This window comes from Dipodomys merriami, unplaced genomic scaffold (genome assembly GCF_024711535.1).
Source record: "Dipodomys merriami isolate MVZ:Mamm:240054 unplaced genomic scaffold, mDipMer1.0.p SCAF_373, whole genome shotgun sequence".
NCBI classification, from domain to species: Eukaryota; Metazoa; Chordata; class Mammalia; order Rodentia; family Heteromyidae; genus Dipodomys; species Dipodomys merriami.
The window spans coordinates 915916-932716 of NW_027205304.1; the positions used below are offsets into that span (position 1 = coordinate 915916).

Genomic DNA, 16801 nt, shown 5'->3' on the forward strand with positions numbered 1-16801 from the left:
TAGTGAGGGACCTCGTTTACAAGTGTCAGCCTCTGGCCCCCTTGTCCCATCCCTGACAAAGTAGGCTTTCAATTTCTCAGGACCTTCTCTCCCTCCCTCCCCTCTCCTCTCCCCTCCCCTTTCATCTCTTATCTCCTCACCCCTCCCCTCTCCTTTCCTCTCCTCTCCTCTCCCTTCATCTCCTCTCCCCTCCCCTCTCCTCTCCTGTCCTCCCCCCCTTGAATGAATCTTTTGTTCTACAGAAAACAAACAGAAAACCATATAACTGATTCCCAGATGAAAGAATGCTAAAAACGGTGTATTCCAAGGGCAGGCCCTGTGATCTTTCCTCTGACAAGAGAAAAAGATGCAGGGAAGGAAGGAGGGAGGAAGGGAGGGAGAAAACGACACACAGAGTCAGTGGAGGAGCAGCTGCTGTGAGGCCTGGCTGGCGGGACAAAGGGAGGGGAGGGGAGGAGCCTGGGTGCTGAGAAAGTTTGTGGGGAAAGTTGAGCTGAGCCAGGAGGGAAGGAACGGGGCGGTGGCTGAGGCGGGCTCTAGGATTCCGACCTGATTTCCCTGCAGCTCCCCTTATGGCCTGGTGAGTAAGTGGGCAAAGGAAGATGATCAATAAGAGGGACCTCTGAATTTATAGAAGGAGCCTTGAGGGGTTCACAGGGGAACCCACAAAAGGCTTAGCAACGGACTGAGCAGTCATCAAGGCTGGAGGAGATGGAGGGCTGAGGTAGTGGGAGGGAATAGAAAAAGAGATGGCTAGAAAGAAACAATAATTTGAGAAACTGTGTCCTGGGGGACTGTGCTGAAGGAGGCAATTACGGGTGATGCCAGAGGGGGTGGGTAATGTGAACTCCTTTGCCTGGGGGTCAATCCTGGCTCATTAGGGAAGGGGGTTGTCCAGACTTGTTGAAGGGTCCTTGGCCCAAGATTGTGGGGTGTGATCTGAAAAGGTGGAGCCAGACTTCCAGTTGATTAGGAAGCTTGGGCCTGGAAAAGGATCTTTCTTCTGTTTCCTACTTTCTTTCCCTTCTCTGCCCTCTTCTCAAGCAATGATGGGGTTAAAAAGTAGGTTGGGGCTGTGACCATGAGCAACCCTACTTCTTCCCCGTTTTCCTCTTCACCCTCACCCCTGTCCCCCTTATACACTGGGATCTGCCTCTGCTAGAGGGAGGAAAAGAAGTCGCCTGTATTTAGGTCACAAAGTTTTATTCTCATTACCAAATCACTTCTAGGCAGTCCTCCTAGCTTATCCAACCTGTTCTTATCTGATCTTCATTTCCATCTTATGGTTACCCCTCCTAGACACAGAAGGGGGTGCTCTTGATCCTCATTTGTGTGACCCACAAAGAGGCTCAGGAGGAAGCCAGGAATTTGGCAATGCCCTGGCCAATTGGTCTGATTTCATTTGCAATCAAAGCTCTGCCTTTCTCTCCTTTTCTAAGCCAGCTGAAGCTCAGGGGAAACTCAAGGGCTGAGGGGGGGTGTTGGGGGGACGGTAGGCAAGCAAGAGATTGATTCCACAGGGACTAGTAAGAGTTACGGAGCCACCTTTAAGGATCTGGTGTAGAGACCATCCCTAGCTGCTCCTCCCCGCCCCTCCAATTTGGACTCCACTGCAGTCCCAGGAGAAAAGGTTCAACCCCTCTCCTTAGACTCCCCTCCTTCCCCCTCATTTCCCTTCTAGACGCTGACAGAGGCAAAAATCTGCTAACTCAGTGGGCAGACTCAACCAGGGCTGCAAGCAGGCCTGGGGAATGACCCCCCGATCTCCACACAGTGCCTTCCACGGCTGCACGGCTCTCTCAAGCTGTCTCCACCACTGCTTCTGGCCCTGGCTCAGCCCCAGCCCCTTCCTTGTACCACATGGGCCCTATGTCTCCTGTCAGGACTTTGCGGCTTTGGGGGCCTCGGAGCCTGGGGGTAGCTCTGGGCATCTTCATGACCATCGGCTTTGGCCTCCAGCTCTGGGGGGGACCCTTCCAGAGGAGGTGAGTTCCCACCTTGTCTGATGGATGTCCCCTTCCCTCATGTGTTCCTCCTCATCCTACGTGGGGGTTGTGATTCTTGGGGACTCAGAGGAGCATCTGCACCTGCTTGTGTTTTGTTGTTTTTTTTTTAAACAAAAAGTTACCTGTTCTAGCCAGCTGCTTGTGGCTCATGTCTGTAATCCTAACTACTCAGGAAGCTGAGATCTGAGGATCATGGCTCAAAACTAGCCAGAGCAGGAAAGTCCATAAGACTCTTGTCTCCAATTAACCACCGAAGAGTTGGAAATGAAGCTGTGTGCTGGTGGCCCATGCCTCTAAGCCTAACTATTTAGGAGGCTGAGATCTGAGGACTGAGGTTCAAATATAGCCTGGGGAGAAAAGTCTGCAAGCCTCTTATCTCCAATTAACCACAAAAAAACCAGAAGTGGATCTGTGGCTCTAGTGGTAGAGCACTACCTTTGAGCATAAAAAAGCTCAAGGACAGCACCTAGGCTCAGAGTTCAAGCTCTAGGATCTGCATTTTGTTGTCTGTTGTTAGAAGTGAAGCTGTGGCTCAAGTGGAGTGCTAGCCTTGAATGAATAAGCTAAGAGGCAGTGCTCAGGCCCTGAGTTCAACTTCTAGTACCAGTACAGAAAAAAGTTACCTACTGGGCTAGGAAGGTGGCTCAGGGGTAGCGTGCTTGCCAGGTTCAATTCTTCAGCACCACATAAGCAGAAAAAGCTGGAAGTGGCACTGTGGCTCAAGTGGTAGAGGACTAGCCTTGAACTGAAGAGCTGAGGAAAGTGCCCAGGCCCAGAGTTCAGGCCCCACCACTGACAAAAAAAAAGTTACCTGCTCTGCTTGTGTGGAGGGATGCTTCACTTGCCCCTCTCGTATCTTCCCAGGCTCCCTGGGCTGCAGCTTCGACAGCCCTGGGCCCCATCCCTGGGACCAGACGTTCAGTCCTGCATCCCTCGGCAGCACCTTGTGTTCCTGAAGACACACAAATCTGGAAGCAGCTCCGTGCTGAACCTGCTTCATCGCTATGGAGACCGACATGGGCTGCGCTTCGCCCTCCCTGCCCGCTACCAGTTTGGCTACCCAAGACTTTTCCAGGCCTCTCGGGTCAAAGGCTACAATCCCCATGGTGGAGGTACCCAGCCCTCCTTCCACATCCTCTGTCACCATATGAGATTCAACTTGAAAGAGGTGAGGGGTGCAGTGGGTGGGAGCAGGTAAGGAAAGAGGTGCTCTGGCCTGGTGCCAGTGGCTCATGCCTGTAATCCTAGCTACTCAGGAGGCTGAGATCTGAGGATTGTGGTTCAAAGCCAGTCTGGGCAGGAAAGTCCATGAGACTCTGATCTCCAATTAACCACTGGAAAACTGGAAGGGGCACTGTGGCTCAAGTGGTAGAGCGCTAGCCTTGAGCTGAAGAGCTGAGGGACAGTGCCCAGGCCCAGAGGTCAAACCCCACAACTGGTGTGGGGGGAGGGGCTCTCAGGCCCCAGGCCCCATGACCAAGACCACCAGGAAAAGGATGGGAATGCCTAACACCCAGACTCTTCCCCCCCTCTTCCAGGCATCATAGGAGCCACAAATATGGGATTCAATGTTGCCATCTCCACAGGTGTCCTTTGTCCAAGAGATTTCTAGAAGCCAGTCTTCCCTGCCTCCCTGTGTGGGATCAACTCCAGTCTTTTTCCTTGACTCTTTCCCTAGAGTCAGTTCCCTTCCGGTCTTGAAGCCCCTCCCATCCCCTAGATCTTCCTCCACCTGACCTTCATGCTGTTCCCCTCCATGATGGTACCTCAGCCCTTGCTCCAAGACCAGTGTCCTCTCACTAGAGGCCTCACTACAGAGGCCTCGTGTCAGTTCTGTGTCAAGTCCTCAGCCAAGCACAGCAGAAGAGTAGGACAGAAAGCTGAGTGTGGTGGCCCAGCCCTGTAATCCTAGCACTTAGGCTGAAACAGGAGGAATTATGAGTTTGCAGCCAGCCTAGGGTACATAGTAAAACCTTGTCTCAAGCAAGAATAGTTGGGCAAGATTGGGCAGGGTGGCTCATGCCTTTATTCCCAACTATTCAGGAGATAGAGATCAAGATTGAGGTTTGAGGCTGGGGGTGGGGAACAGGGAAACTTTAGCAAAGTCCCATCTCAACCAACAAGACAAATGTGGGGAATCATACCTATAGTGTCAGTTACTTGGGAGGAATAGGTAGGAGGATCATTGTCTGAGACTAGACCCTGGCAAAAACATGAGATCTAAGCCATAGATCAAGTGGTAGAACACTTGTGCAGCAATTGAGACGAACACATGCACTCTCACCCTTCAGTGAAGACTTACTCCTTCCCTGCATGCACATATTTGCACAAAGGTATAACTCAGCCTGATTCCCACTGGCCTTGATAAGAAGTAGAATTCCAAGTCCCAACCTGAGGGCAGCATTCTACCAAGTGGACAGAGCTCCCTAGTGCCCTAGTCCAAGTGTGGTGTGTGTGTGTGTGTGTGTGTGTGTGTGTGTGTGTGTGTGTGTGTGTGTGTGTACGCACGCATGCACACATGTGCACCAATACTGGAATTTGAACTCAGGGCCTTGTGCTCTCCTTTAGCTTTTTTGCTCAAGGCTGGTGTTCTACTACTTGAGCCATCAAGCTCCACTTCCAGTTTTTGGGTGGTTTATCAAACTAAGAATCTCCCACACTGGGATTCTCAGATCTCAGCTTCCTGAGTAGCTAGAATTACAGGTGTGAGCTACAGGCACCTGACTCAAAGTGAATCTTGTAGCTAGTTATGGAATCAGAGATTTCTCAGCAGGGCTGTGAGAAGACTGGAGGATCAGCAGGACTTTGATTTGCCTGGGCTTACTTTCTCAGTTATCATCTTATCTTTATTGTTCTTCCTCCCTATGTCTGTCTGCTTTCTCTCTTCTGCAGGTTCTTCAGGTCATGCCTCCAGACAGCTTTTTCTTCTCCATTGTCCGAGACCCAGCAGCTTTGGCCCGCTCAGCCTTTTCCTACTATAAATCCACCTCATCAGCCTTCCGCAAGGCACCATCTTTGGCTGCCTTCCTTGCTAATCCTCGAGCCTTCTACCGACCTGGTGCCCGTGGAGACCATTATGCGCGCAACTTACTATGGTTTGACTTTGGCCTGCCCTTCCCCCCAGAGATGAGGACCAAAGGAGGGAATCCCAATCTCCTTAAAGACTCCAACTCTCTCCATCTACATGTCTTACCTTCTGGTGCTGGCTCTAGAGCCCAAGTGCCAGATCCTAATGCTCTTTTCCAGCCTGTTCCCACAGTAGCTGATGGCCACAGCCAGCCAGCCAGCCCTGCCACTTTAGATTTGGAATCCTCATCCTTCATCCAATGGGGTCTAGCCTGGCTAGATTCTGTCTTTGACTTGGTCATGGTAGCTGAATACTTTGATGAATCATTGGTCCTGCTGGCAGATGCCCTGTGCTGGGGTCTGGATGATGTGGTAGGCTTCATGCACAATGCTCAGGCTGGAGGTAGACAGGGTCACAGTGCTGCCAGCAACAGTGAATTGACTCCTGATGATCGGCTGCTGACTGCACGTGCACGAGCCTGGAACAACTTAGACTGGGCTCTCTATCTCCACTTCAATCGTAGTCTCTGGGCACGGATAGAACAATTTGGTCAGAGAAAGCTTCAACGTGCTGTGGCAGAGCTCCGGGCACGAAGAGAGGCCTTGGCTAAACATTGCCTGGTGGGAGGTGAGGCTTTAGACCCCAAGTACATCACAGATCGTAAGCTCCGTCCCTTCCAGTTTGGATCCTCTAAGGTTTTGGGCTATGTACTTCAGAGTGGACTGAGCCCCCAAGACCAGGAAGAGTGTGAACGCTTGGCTACCCCCGAGCTACAGTACAAAGACAAGTTGGATGCCAAGCAGTTCCCCCCTACAGTCGCACAGACCCTCAAGACTTCAAGGCTACTTTCCCCATAGACATCAGACTACAAAATATGCATGACACATGCGATGATCAACCGTGGAGGAGGCCAGAAGCAATCTTTGCTTCTCTTGCAGGGGCTGAAACGTTGCAGGCCTCAGGCCTCAAGTCTTCTGGCCTTGGCCTGAGAATCACAGCAGCAACTCTCTCCAGGATGTCCATTTTGTTCCTTCTCCTTCCCAACCCCGAAGGCAGGTCCATGTGGTGGTGCTCTTCAAAGCCCCCAGGAGGGGAAGAAAGATGGCGTGCCTCAGAGAAAGTTTGGGGCCTGGGGAATTGCAATGACACACCCATTTCCCTAGGAAGTGTTTGTTGTGTGCATTTCACTGTGCAATGTTTGTTGAATGAATAAATGACATGAAACGTTCACTTGATTTATATAGGGCAGAATAGGGAGGGATAGTGAATCTTCCTGGCGGAAGCGAGGTTGGAAAGGATTCCTTTAACTATTTAAAGGAAGCCAACCTGGCTTCTCTCTGCCTCCCAGAGCCCGTTAACCTCCACTACCCGCTACGCAGATTTCCCCGGCCACGCCCACCCGCTTCCGCTTCCTGTGTGTGTGTGTCTATCCAGTCATTCCGTCCCGCCCCTGGGTTCCGGTGTCTCCGGCTTTGGGTTCCGGGTTGGTTGCCCGGGTTTCCGGACCCGGCTGGTTTCTGGGGGCCGAGCGCTGCGGCCTTGGGGTGTCGTCCCGGCCTCGGCCCCGGCCCGGCCCGGCCCCGGTCCCCCCATGGAGTCCCAATGCGATTACTCGATGTATTTCCCGGCCGTGCCGCTGCCGCCGCGCGCGGAGCTAGCAGGGGACCCGGGCCGGTACCGGGCGCTGCCCCGGCGTAACCATCTGTATTTGGGGGAGACCGTCCGCTTCCTGCTGGTGCTGCGTTGTCGGGGCGGCGCGGGGCCCGGCGCCGGGGGCAGCACGGGCCTGGGCTCCCGGGGGGCCTGGGCGGAGCTGGCGACCGCCCTGGCTGCCCTGGCCTCGGTCAGCGCTGGAGGCGTGCTGCCAGGAGGAGGGGGCACCGGAGACCGGGACCCCGAGCCCCCCGGGGGAGGGGACCCCGGGGGCGGGGGCCTGTTCCGAGGCTGCAGCCCCCTTCTCACCCACGGCCCGGGCCCTGCTACCTCAGGGGGAGCGACCACGGTGAGGAGCTCGGGTGGACCCCCCGGACGGGGCCGGGTAGTGGTTTGCTGGGAGCCAGAAACGGTTTGGGAGATGAACACTGGGAGCCTAAGTCAGGGGGCAGATGACAGCGATGGGGTGGACACTGAGGACTGTCGGGCCCTGCAGGCTTTACTCCTCCTCTACTCCCTCTTGACCTCTTTGCCCCTTTGCACAACTCCAGCTGCCTGTGGAGGAACCGATTGTGTCCACAGATGAGGTCATCTTCCCACTTACGGTTTCACTGGATAGACTGCCTCCAGGGACACCCAAGGCCAAGGTAAGATGGGGAGGGAGGAGCTGCTGGCCTCATTCAGGCAACCTTTAAAGACTGGGCTATTCACCTCCTCTTGACATGGGAGTGTGATCGGTATCTCCTGTACTCAGATTGTAGTGACTGTATGGAAGCGGGAGGTTGAGGCACCAGAGGTCAGAGACCAAGGCTACCTGCGCTTACTGCAGACACGATCTCCTGGGGAGACCTTCCGGGGCGAGCAGAACACATTCAAGGCCCAAGGTGGGAAGGAGGCTGCAAATGGGAAAAGCTGGGGCCTGGGCTTTTGAAGACAGAGTGGAGAGGCAATCCTGGAAGGTAATGGGATCCACATCAGACTTTTTTTTTTTTTTTGGCTCGGTCCTCTCTGCAGTGAGCACCCTACTGACGCTGCTGCCACCACCAGTTCTGAAATGCCGGCAGTTCACTGTGGCTGGCAAACATTTGACTGTGCTCAAGGGTGAGTGGACCCGCTGGCTTGATGCTCAGGGAGTTGCAAGGGGGTTGGTGGCAGTTATTTGGGGCAGTTTGGTAGAGATGGGTCAGTTTTCCTGGGCAAAGGTGGGGCCTGAAGGGTCTGGCTACTTTCTGAGCAGGACTGGTTACCTCCAACAGTGCTGAACAGCTCCTCCCAGGAGGAGATCTCCATCTGGGATATCCGAATCCTCCCCAACTTCAATGCCAATTATCTACCTGTCATGCCTGATGGCTCTGTGCTGCTGGTGGACAATGTCTGGTGAGATCATGGGAACGGGGAGGGCCATGAAGCCTTGGGGACAGGGACAGGAGCATAACAGGATCATGGCGTGCCCTCCTCTCTCCTAGTCACCAGTCTGGAGAAGTCTCCATGGGCTCCTTCTGCCGGCTCCCTAGTACCTCTGGCTGTTTCCCCTGTCCACTTAGTGCCCTGGAGGAACACAACTTCCTGTTTCAGCTGCGAGGGGGTGAACAGCCCCCTCCAGGGGCCAAGGAGGTGAGCACAAGGGGCTGAGGTATTGCTGGGAAGAAGACAAGAAAAGGCAAGTGGGAGGGAAAGGCCAGGGAAATGTGATACATGAGAAGTCTGCCTTCGTGTGGTCCCTAGGGCCTCGAAGTTCCTCTGATTGCTGTGGTCCAATGGTCCACCCCAAAGCTGCCCTTCACCCAGAGCATCTATACCCATTATCGGTGAGTGTGTGGCAGCCCCTGCCAGGCACCCTTCTGCTCACATCTCTGCCTAACACATCCAGCTTCCCTCTCTCCCTGCTCCCAGCCTGCCCAGCGTTCGCCTCGACCGCCCCTGCTTTGTGATGACCGCTTCTTGTGAGTCCCCTGTTCGGACCTATGAGCGTTTCACTGTCACCTACACACTGCTCAACAACCTCCAAGACTTCCTTGCTGTGAGGCTTGTGTGGACCCCGGAACATGCACAGGCTGGTGGGTCAGCTGCTGAGTTGGGACCTTGTCCCCGGGAGGGGAGAGGAAGAGGAAGACAAGGAGATAGGGCAGTGAGAACAGGACAAATCGCCCCAGTAGGTGCTTCATGGCTCTGCACTGGGGTAGTCTCCCCAGCATCACAGATGGAGTTAAGAGGCAGTTGGGTAGATTTGAAGGCAGACTGTAGATCTCTGCATTTATTTGTCATATCAACCTCTTAAGTCTTGGTCCTTATCTCTACTGTGGGGCAAATAACACATCATGGGTTATGCACATCCCTGAATTAGTACAGACCTCAGCATACAGTATCAGCTACTGCCACCCTTAAACCCTTAGCAAAAGATAACATTTCCTCAGTTTATTCCACAGAATGGCTTTTGGATCTCCTTCAGCTGAGCTGGTAAAGGCGTGTGGGAGCTGAGGAAGGCTGTCCGGTGCTCATGGATGCTGTTTCTGCCCCCCAGGCAAGCAGCTGTGTGAGGAGGAGCGCCGGGCCATGCAGGCAGCCCTGGATTCCATCGTCTGCCACACGCCCCTCAACAACCTCGGCTTCTCCAGAAAGGGCAGTGCCCTCACCTTCAGTGTGGCCTTCCAGGCCCTGAGGACAGGGCTCTTTGAGGTAGGCGAGCAGTCTGGGCCCCTTGCTTAGATGCAGGAAGTGTGACGGGTGGTACTAGAGGGCCGAGCAGAGGGAGCACCCCCCCCCCCCCCCCCGGGCCCATCCAGCGGGAAGATGATATGAAGGTCTGGGCTGCACATCCATCTGCCATACTCACTTACCCGCATCTTCACACCTAGCTGAGCCAACACATGAAACTGAAGCTGCAATTCACCGCCAGTGTGTCCCACCCTCCGCCTGAGGCCCGGCCCCTCTCCCGAAAGAGCAGCCCCAGCAGCCCTGCAGTGCGGGACTTGGTGGAGAGGCACCAGGCCAGCCTAGGCCGCTCTCAGTCCTTCTCCCACCAGCAGCCTTCCCGCAGCCACCTCATGAGGTAGGAGTCAGGGAAGGCGTGGCACTGCTAGAGCGGAAGCTGGGAGCAGGGAGTGGGGAAGGGGGCAGAGTCTGAGCAGAGCCTACCATCTTTGCCCTCTCCCAGGTCAGGCAGTGTGATGGAGCGCAGGGCCATCACACCCCCTGTGGCCTCCCCCGTTGGCCGGCCCCTCTACCTGCCCCCGGACAAGGCTGTGCTATCTCTGGACAAGATTGCCAAGCGCGAGTGCAAGGTTCTGGTGGTGGAGCCCGTCAAGTAGTTTGACTTCCTGCACGCTCACTCCAGAACCCCAAAGCCCCCGGAGGGCTCCTCACTTCCCAGGCCATGCCTCCTGCCATGGGGGAAAGCCTGTCTGTGTCTACTGATGAGGGATGGGGCAGAAGCTGTGAAGTAGCTGGGCCAGCTGCAGTGCGAGGCCAACAGTGTTCTCCTGAGGTCCTGTGGGGGGGCTGGCCCCACCCCAGGCAGGGCAGGGCTCCAAGAACTCCCTTGCCCCTGCCCTTCACCCCTCTTCTAAGTTTACAGAGTATTTTCCTCATTCCCATTACATTCTTCCCACCTCCGACATTTCCCCACCCACTCACAGGGCTGAGATTAGAGGGTGGTGATGGCAAAGGGACCCCGATAATAACCTCCTGCCTCAGGGGTCGGGGACACAGTTAGGTAGCCCCCTTCTGCCCTCATGTTTACGTTGGCAGCCTGAAGCACTTTAAGTTGTCCTTTTTTTTTTTTTTTTTTTGGTCTGTCTCTGTAACTTATTCCAACTCCGGCTTCCAACTGAAATAAGACTATTAAATGCCTGTTCAGGAGGAAGAATGACTGTTACTCAATGTGTTGATGGAGAAGGCAAACTATTCGGGGTCCCCTCACTCCTTTCCTGTTTTTCCAGTGCCCAGCATGGCCCTGTGCTCCATGCATTAAGATACAAAACTGTCTCTTAAGAAAGAAGGTAAAAGATGCCTTTTGTTGTATCACAAACTTTATAATCCCAACTACTTGAGATGAAGACAGGAAGATAGCAGTTCAAGCCTAATCTGGGCAAATGTTATCAAGACCCCATGTCAAAAAACAAGCTGGATGCCTGGTGCATGCTATAATTTCACCTACCTGGGAGGTAGAGGTAGGAGGATGTCAGTTCAGGAAGAGTGTATGCAAAGTTAGCATCACCATGAGGTTCTATTTGAAAAACAAAAGGACTGGGCACATGTCTCAGAGTGGTAGAGCACTTGCTAGTGGAGACCCTGGGTTCAGTCCCCAGTGCCACATGGGTAAAAAAGGTAGAAAACAGCCTGCCTCCCCACCCTCATCTCTTGAGTCCAGGAACATCAATCAGACTCATGTTTATTAGGAGGGAGAAAGAGGGCAGAAATCTCTTTGCTTTTGTTCCCCTTAACCTCGGCCCATCCAGTGGGGTTGGGAAGGTGGGTGAACCGCAGGCCCTGGTTCTAGCAAGCTGAGAAAGAGGTGGAGTTTGCGGGTGCTCCTCATCCCTGAGGTCCACAGACTCAAGTCTGCTTGTCCAGCCCTCGCCCTCCAGCAAGCTCAGACATCAATGGGCTCCCGGCCTCGATTCTGCCTCTTCACCACAAACACTCTCTGTCCCGACACCGTCACCAGCAGCGTGTGTTCTCCGAAGACCACTGGAGGGGAGATATATTTTCCCCCGGCCCGGGAGAAGGGAGCACAGCATCAGCGGGTGTCATGGCCTCCACTGGGTCATGCAGAAACTGGGTGGGCTCAAAGGTAGAGACTGGACGAGAGGCCACTGACATCTTCCTCCTCGTCCTTATTTACTTCTGATATTGGGGGGCTACCAAAGGGAAGAAAGTAGGGAGCCAGGGGCCCCAGGAAGAGTTGGTGGGAGTCAATGGGAATAAAGTTTGTTTTGTTTCTAAGCAAAGAAGCCTCTGGAACACACTGCATACACACACCTGGGGCAGGGGCTGGGACTCACCAGACAGGCGCTTGAAGGGGACATTCGTGCCATGATGCAGGCGGAAACCACAGGCCGTGCTGACCAGCTCAGATATGGCACTGGCTGCCTGCTCATCATTCTCCAGATCCCCAGAGGACTGCATAGGGAGGGAGGCGGAGGGAGGTGCGGAAATGAGGGCAGGTGCTGGGAAGGAATCCCAGCCCAGGCCCTCTGGTTGTCAACACAGGTTCATCCTCCAGTAGCCCCAGGTCACCTAAAACATGTTCCCTACCATCCTCAATACTGCCTTCCTCTGCTGAGTAGCAATCTATCCAGCTCTTTACTCTCTTCCATGAGGTATACTTGCCTGCGTGTCTGCACCCTACTGGCACATTTCACACTTGCTGCCCTGACTGCAGACTTGCAAACATAAATATCCCCTAGTTCTTGGGATGACTATAGACCAGGCTTCCTTTTTTCTGGTGATTGCCTCAACTTCCTCTCCCTACTTCTTTAAGTAGATCAAATTCCCTTTCTCTTTGTTCTCAGACATCTGTGTATTGGGAAGAACAATACCTGTCTTGAGCTTGCTGTGAAAGCTGTGAGACAAAAAGGGTGACTTAAGAACACCTATATAACTACTACCATTCTACCTCAAGCTCAGCAGCCATCAAAATTTCCCTATCCATCTTCCCAAACAACTTCCTCTCTTTATTTCTGTATTTTTCTAGGCTTCTCACTTCAAAGACCCACTAGATGAAGAAGTACCTACAGAAGTACCTTGATCTAGCCCTTACCAAGATAACATTATTCCTATTTTAAAATTTCTTTTTTGGGGGGTATGGGAGGGGGACAGTCCAGGGGCTTAAATTCTATACCTGGGCTCTGTCCCTTGAGCTCCTTTTTTTTTGGCCAGTCCTGGGGCTTGAACTCAGCATGGGTGCTGTCCCTGAGCTTCTTGTGCTCAAGGCTAGTGCTCTACTACAGCAACACTTCCGGCTCTTTCTGAGTAGTTTATTGGAGATAAAAGTCTCACAGACTTTTCTGCCTGGGCTGACTTGGAACTGTGATCCTCAGATCCTGAAATATTTTTGCCCAAGGTTAGCACTTGAGTGACAGCACTATTTCCAGTTTTTTCTGAGTAGTTTATTGGAGATAGAGTCTCACGGGGCTGGGAATGTGGGTTAGTGGTAGAGTGTTTGCCTAGCATACATTGAAGCCCTGGGTTTGATTCCTCAGTACCACAAATAAACAGAAAAAGTCAGAAATGGCACTGTGGCTCAAGTGGTAGAGTGCTAACCTTGAGCAAAAGAAGCTCAGAGATAGTGCTCAAGCTCTGAGTTCAAGCCCCAGAACTGGGGGAAAAAAAAAAGAGTCTCATAGACTTTTCTGCCTAGGCTTGCTTCTAACCATAACCCTCTGATCTTAGCTTCCTGAGTAGCTAGGATTACAGGCATACGCCACCAATGCCTAGCTTAAAATTTCTTCTTTTGCTCTTCACTGAGACCACACTAATTTCTTTCACAGCTCCTTCTAGTCCATCTCTATGTCACTAATAACAATCTTATTCAACCCTTTATCTCAGTCACACTTCTGCTATTAAACAACAACAACAGCAAAAAGAAAAAACCTTCAAAGTTCCTATTATGGTTGGGGATTTAGCTCAGTGGAAGAGCACTTGCCTGGCAAGTGCAAGACCCTGAGTTTAGTCCTTAGCTTTGAAAAACAAAAGGCTCCTATTACTTTCAACGTGTGTGTGTGTTTGTGTGTGTGTACGCACATGCCTTAGTAGTGGGGCTTGAACTCAGGACATGGGCACTGTCCCTGAGCTGCTCTACTTAAGACTAGCCCTCTATCACTTGAGTGGCAGCTCCCGTTCCAGCTTCTTGGTGGTTAATCGGAGATCGAGTCTCATAAACTTTACTGTCAGGGCTGGTTTTGAACTGTGACCCTCACATCTCAGCCTCCTGAGTAGTTAGTTTTATAGGCTTGAGCAGCACGCAGCCGGATACACATAAAAATTTTAAAAGGCATACTGGAGAAGGGTATCAACAAACTGGTAAGGAAGGAGGAGTCGTAGGACAAGTACTACAGTTAACAATCCTTTCACCCCTGGTTATGGGACCGGGAACTTAAGAGAGCCGAAAGCACAGACAAACCAGCGGGGGGGGGGGGGGGGGGAAGGCCGGAAGGGGCTCCCGGCGCCCTCCCCGTCCCGGGACGCACCGCCAGCACCGCGCCCTCGCTCAGCACCAGGTAACCCAGCTGGTCCGGGATCCGCTCCAGCCCCTGGGTCAGCGCGGAAGTCTGATGGGCGAAAGCAGGACAGTGAGAACGCCGAGTCCCCCGGCGATGGCCTGCAGCACCCCCGCTCCCTCACCACCCCGGGCCCCCCAGCTTTCCGCTTCCCACCCGGAGACCCTCGAGGCCCCGCTCTCCAAGCCCCTCGATTACCCCTCGGCCCTCCGCGGCGCCAACCCTGCCATCTCCAGCCCCTCGCCGTCCCAGGCCGGACGGGAGGAGGAGGGACAGGGCAGTGCAGGCCTCGCGAGGACAACCAGAGATTGGGGACCAGGGACGCGGAACCCCCGACGCGTACTCCCGCGCATGCGTCCACACTCACCATCTCGGCCTCGGTTGCTGGGGCAGCGCCTTACCAGATAGGTAGCTTCCGCTAACAAACCTGGGTCACGTGCTCACAGCAGGCCGTCCGGGTCGCCTAATACGCTGCCTGTCCTAAGCCACGCCCCTAGCATGCCGATTGGACTGTAGCTACGTCGTTTGACAGAGTAAGCCAATAAGAAGCAACCATTGCGGGAGGCACTCGTGGATTGGTTGTACCTCCCCGTCCCTAAGTTTCAGAGCTGCAGAGCGTCACTGAGCTCCGGGACTGAGTGGGCGAGACTATGGCTGTGCGCCTGCGCATGAAAGGCCTCCTTCTACCCTAGAGGTGTAAATTCAGGGGTATCCCCTCCACTTGTGCATCGTAAAACGAGAGACTGACATAAAATAATCTTGAAATGCTAAAGCTGTACAAATGCTACTCATTTCTACCCAAAGCACAAAGCTTTCCCAAAGTGAATGTTGTCACCTGAATTTGCTGAAAATAAAGATGAATTGAGTCCCTGGCTAGAAATGCTGAATATTTCCTAAGAGGAAAAAAAAATCTTTTAAGTTGTCTTGCTGTCATTTTTATTATATATAAAAGCATCACAAAATGTATTTACACACAGGAATTGGTTTTGTTTTGTTTTGTTTTTGCAAATAGGGTTTGAACTCAGGGCTTTGAGTTTGCTCAACTTCAGCCATGTCTCTAGTCTGTTTTTGTTGTTGTCTTGTAGGTAGTGGGGCTTGAACTCAGAGCCTGGGCAGTCCCTGAGCTTCTTTTACTCAAGGTTAGCACACTATCACTCGAGCCAGAGAACCACTTCCAGCTTTTTCTATTTATGTCGTACTGAGGACTCAAACCCAGGGCTTCATGCACAGTAGGAAAGCACTTTACCACTAAGCCACATTCCCAGCCCCTCTTTACCACTTTGAGCTACAGCTCCACTTCAAGTTTTCTAATGGTTAATTGGATATAAGAGTCTCATGAGCTTTCCTGCCCTGGTTGGCTTAGAACCACAATCAGCCTCCTGATTAGCTAGGATTACAAACACAAGCCACCAGTCTGGTTTTATTGCTAATTAATTGGAGATAGAATCTCATGGACTTTCTGTTTGGGCTGACCTTGAACTAGGACCTTCCTGTCTCTCAGCCTCCCAAGTAGTTAGGAGCTACAAGCATGAACTACCAAAACCCAGCTGAAGAGCCTGATGTATGAGTGACTCCATCTTTAAGCTAGTTGTTAGGTTTTTTTTTTAATTTAAATTTTTTTGTGTGTGAACATACTGTACAGAGGGGTTACAATTACATGGGCAAGATACATTTCTTTTTTTTTTTTTTTTTTTTGGTCCAGTCATGGGGCCTGAACTCTGGGCCTGGGCGCTGTCCCTCAGCTCTTCAGCTCAAGGCTAGCACTCTACCACTTGAGCCATAGCGCCACTTCCGTTTTTTTTTTTCTTTTTGCTTATGTGGTGCTGAGGAATCGAACCCAGGGCCTCACGCATGCAAGGCAAGCGCTCTACCACTGAGCTACCTTCCCAGCCCAATGCGTACATTTCTTATCAAGCATTGCAGCCTCCTCCTTTGTTTACCCTTCACATCCTTTCCCAGCCTCCCCCCTTAGTTGTTAGGTTTTTAAAAAGAGGTAGCCAAGTTAAGAACAGCACCACACACGTGGTATTCGGGTAAGGGGTAGGTTTATTCATCGTTCCAGCTGGCACCAGGCCGTCTTGGTCCTCCACATGGTGGGGAAAGGCCTGGGAAAGTGAGCTGGGAGAGCTGGGAAAGAGAGAGAGCTGGGAAAGAGAAGAGAAGGAAAGAGCTGAGAAAGAGCTATAAAAGAGCAGAGAGAGGACCTCTTGGCCTGGGCTAGGCCTTATCTAGGGTATGGGTGGAGAAAGGTGTGGCCACATCAAATTCAGATGTGACCTCTGCGGATGCAGATGTGACCTCTGGTGTCCCAGTTGCCTAGGTAACACAAGTACTGGGTGGAGACTTTGCTGCTAGGAGGGCTGGGAAGGTGGCTCAGTGGTAGAGTGCTTGCCTTGCATGCATGAGGCCCTGGGTTCGATTCCTCAGCACCACATAAGAAAAAAGCCGGAAATGGCGCTGTGGCTCAAGTGGTAGAGCGCTAGCTTTGAGCTGAAGAGCTGAGGGACAGCGCCCAGGCTCAGAGTTCGGGCCCCACAACCGGACACCCCCCCCCAAAAAAAAAGTTCTTTGACGGGCACTGGTGGCTCCTGCCTATAATCCTAGCTACCTAGGAAGCTGAGATCTGAGGATCCAGGTTCAAAGCCAGCCGAGGCAGAAAGTCTGTGAGACTCTTATCTCCAATTAATCTTCAAAAAGAAGGAAACAGAGCTGTGTCACAAGTGGTAGAGTACCAAACCTGAGCAAAAAGCCAAGCAAGAGCCCCAAGTCTCTGAGTTCAAGCCTAAGTACTAACACGTGCATGGACACGCATGTGCTCATACACATACACACACAACTGCAAGAACAGAAAAATA

At 52.7% G+C, this 16801-nt stretch overlaps 3 protein-coding genes across 5 annotated transcripts; 2 read left to right on the forward strand and 1 right to left on the reverse strand.

Moving 5' to 3' along the window:
- The first annotated feature begins 505 nt into the window (after positions 1 to 505).
- Positions 506 to 6293, forward strand: Gal3st4 (galactose-3-O-sulfotransferase 4). 2 transcript variants are annotated; one of them, XM_069989225.1, is made up of 4 exons: positions 506 to 580; positions 1682 to 1985; positions 2871 to 3174; positions 4899 to 6293. In XM_069989225.1, the coding sequence occupies exons 2-4, from the start codon at positions 1861 to 1863 to the stop codon at positions 5928 to 5930; spliced, it is 1461 nt and encodes a 486-aa protein (XP_069845326.1). In that variant the 5' UTR covers positions 506 to 580; positions 1682 to 1860; the 3' UTR covers positions 5931 to 6293. The 2 variants fall into 2 exon arrangements, with proteins under 2 accessions (XP_069845326.1, XP_069845327.1); XM_069989226.1 differs by lacking the exon at positions 1682 to 1985 and having other exon boundaries at positions 512 to 580.
- A 252-nt stretch (positions 6294 to 6545) lies between these two features.
- Trappc14 (trafficking protein particle complex subunit 14) lies at positions 6546 to 10591 on the forward strand. Its single transcript, XM_069989329.1, has 11 exons — positions 6546 to 7075; positions 7278 to 7373; positions 7481 to 7610; positions 7741 to 7827; positions 7983 to 8103; positions 8193 to 8340; positions 8452 to 8534; positions 8620 to 8783; positions 9248 to 9402; positions 9582 to 9775; positions 9881 to 10591. The coding sequence occupies exons 1-11, from the start codon at positions 6665 to 6667 to the stop codon at positions 10032 to 10034; spliced, it is 1743 nt and encodes a 580-aa protein (XP_069845430.1). The 5' UTR covers positions 6546 to 6664; the 3' UTR covers positions 10035 to 10591.
- A 509-nt stretch (positions 10592 to 11100) lies between these two features.
- Positions 11101 to 14403, reverse strand: Lamtor4 (late endosomal/lysosomal adaptor, MAPK and MTOR activator 4). Of its 2 annotated transcripts, XM_069989331.1 has the most exons (4): positions 14314 to 14403; positions 13917 to 13997; positions 11730 to 11847; positions 11101 to 11415 (listed from the first exon to the last, which is right to left on the reverse strand). In XM_069989331.1, exons 1-4 carry the CDS (start codon positions 14314 to 14316, stop codon positions 11318 to 11320), a joined length of 300 nt encoding a protein of 99 aa, XP_069845432.1. In that variant the 5' UTR covers positions 14317 to 14403; the 3' UTR covers positions 11101 to 11317. The 2 variants fall into 2 exon arrangements, with proteins under 2 accessions (XP_069845432.1, XP_069845433.1); XM_069989332.1 differs by lacking the exons at positions 13917 to 13997; positions 14314 to 14403 and adding an exon at positions 12569 to 12739.
- Positions 14404 to 16801: the final 2398 nt, after the last annotated feature.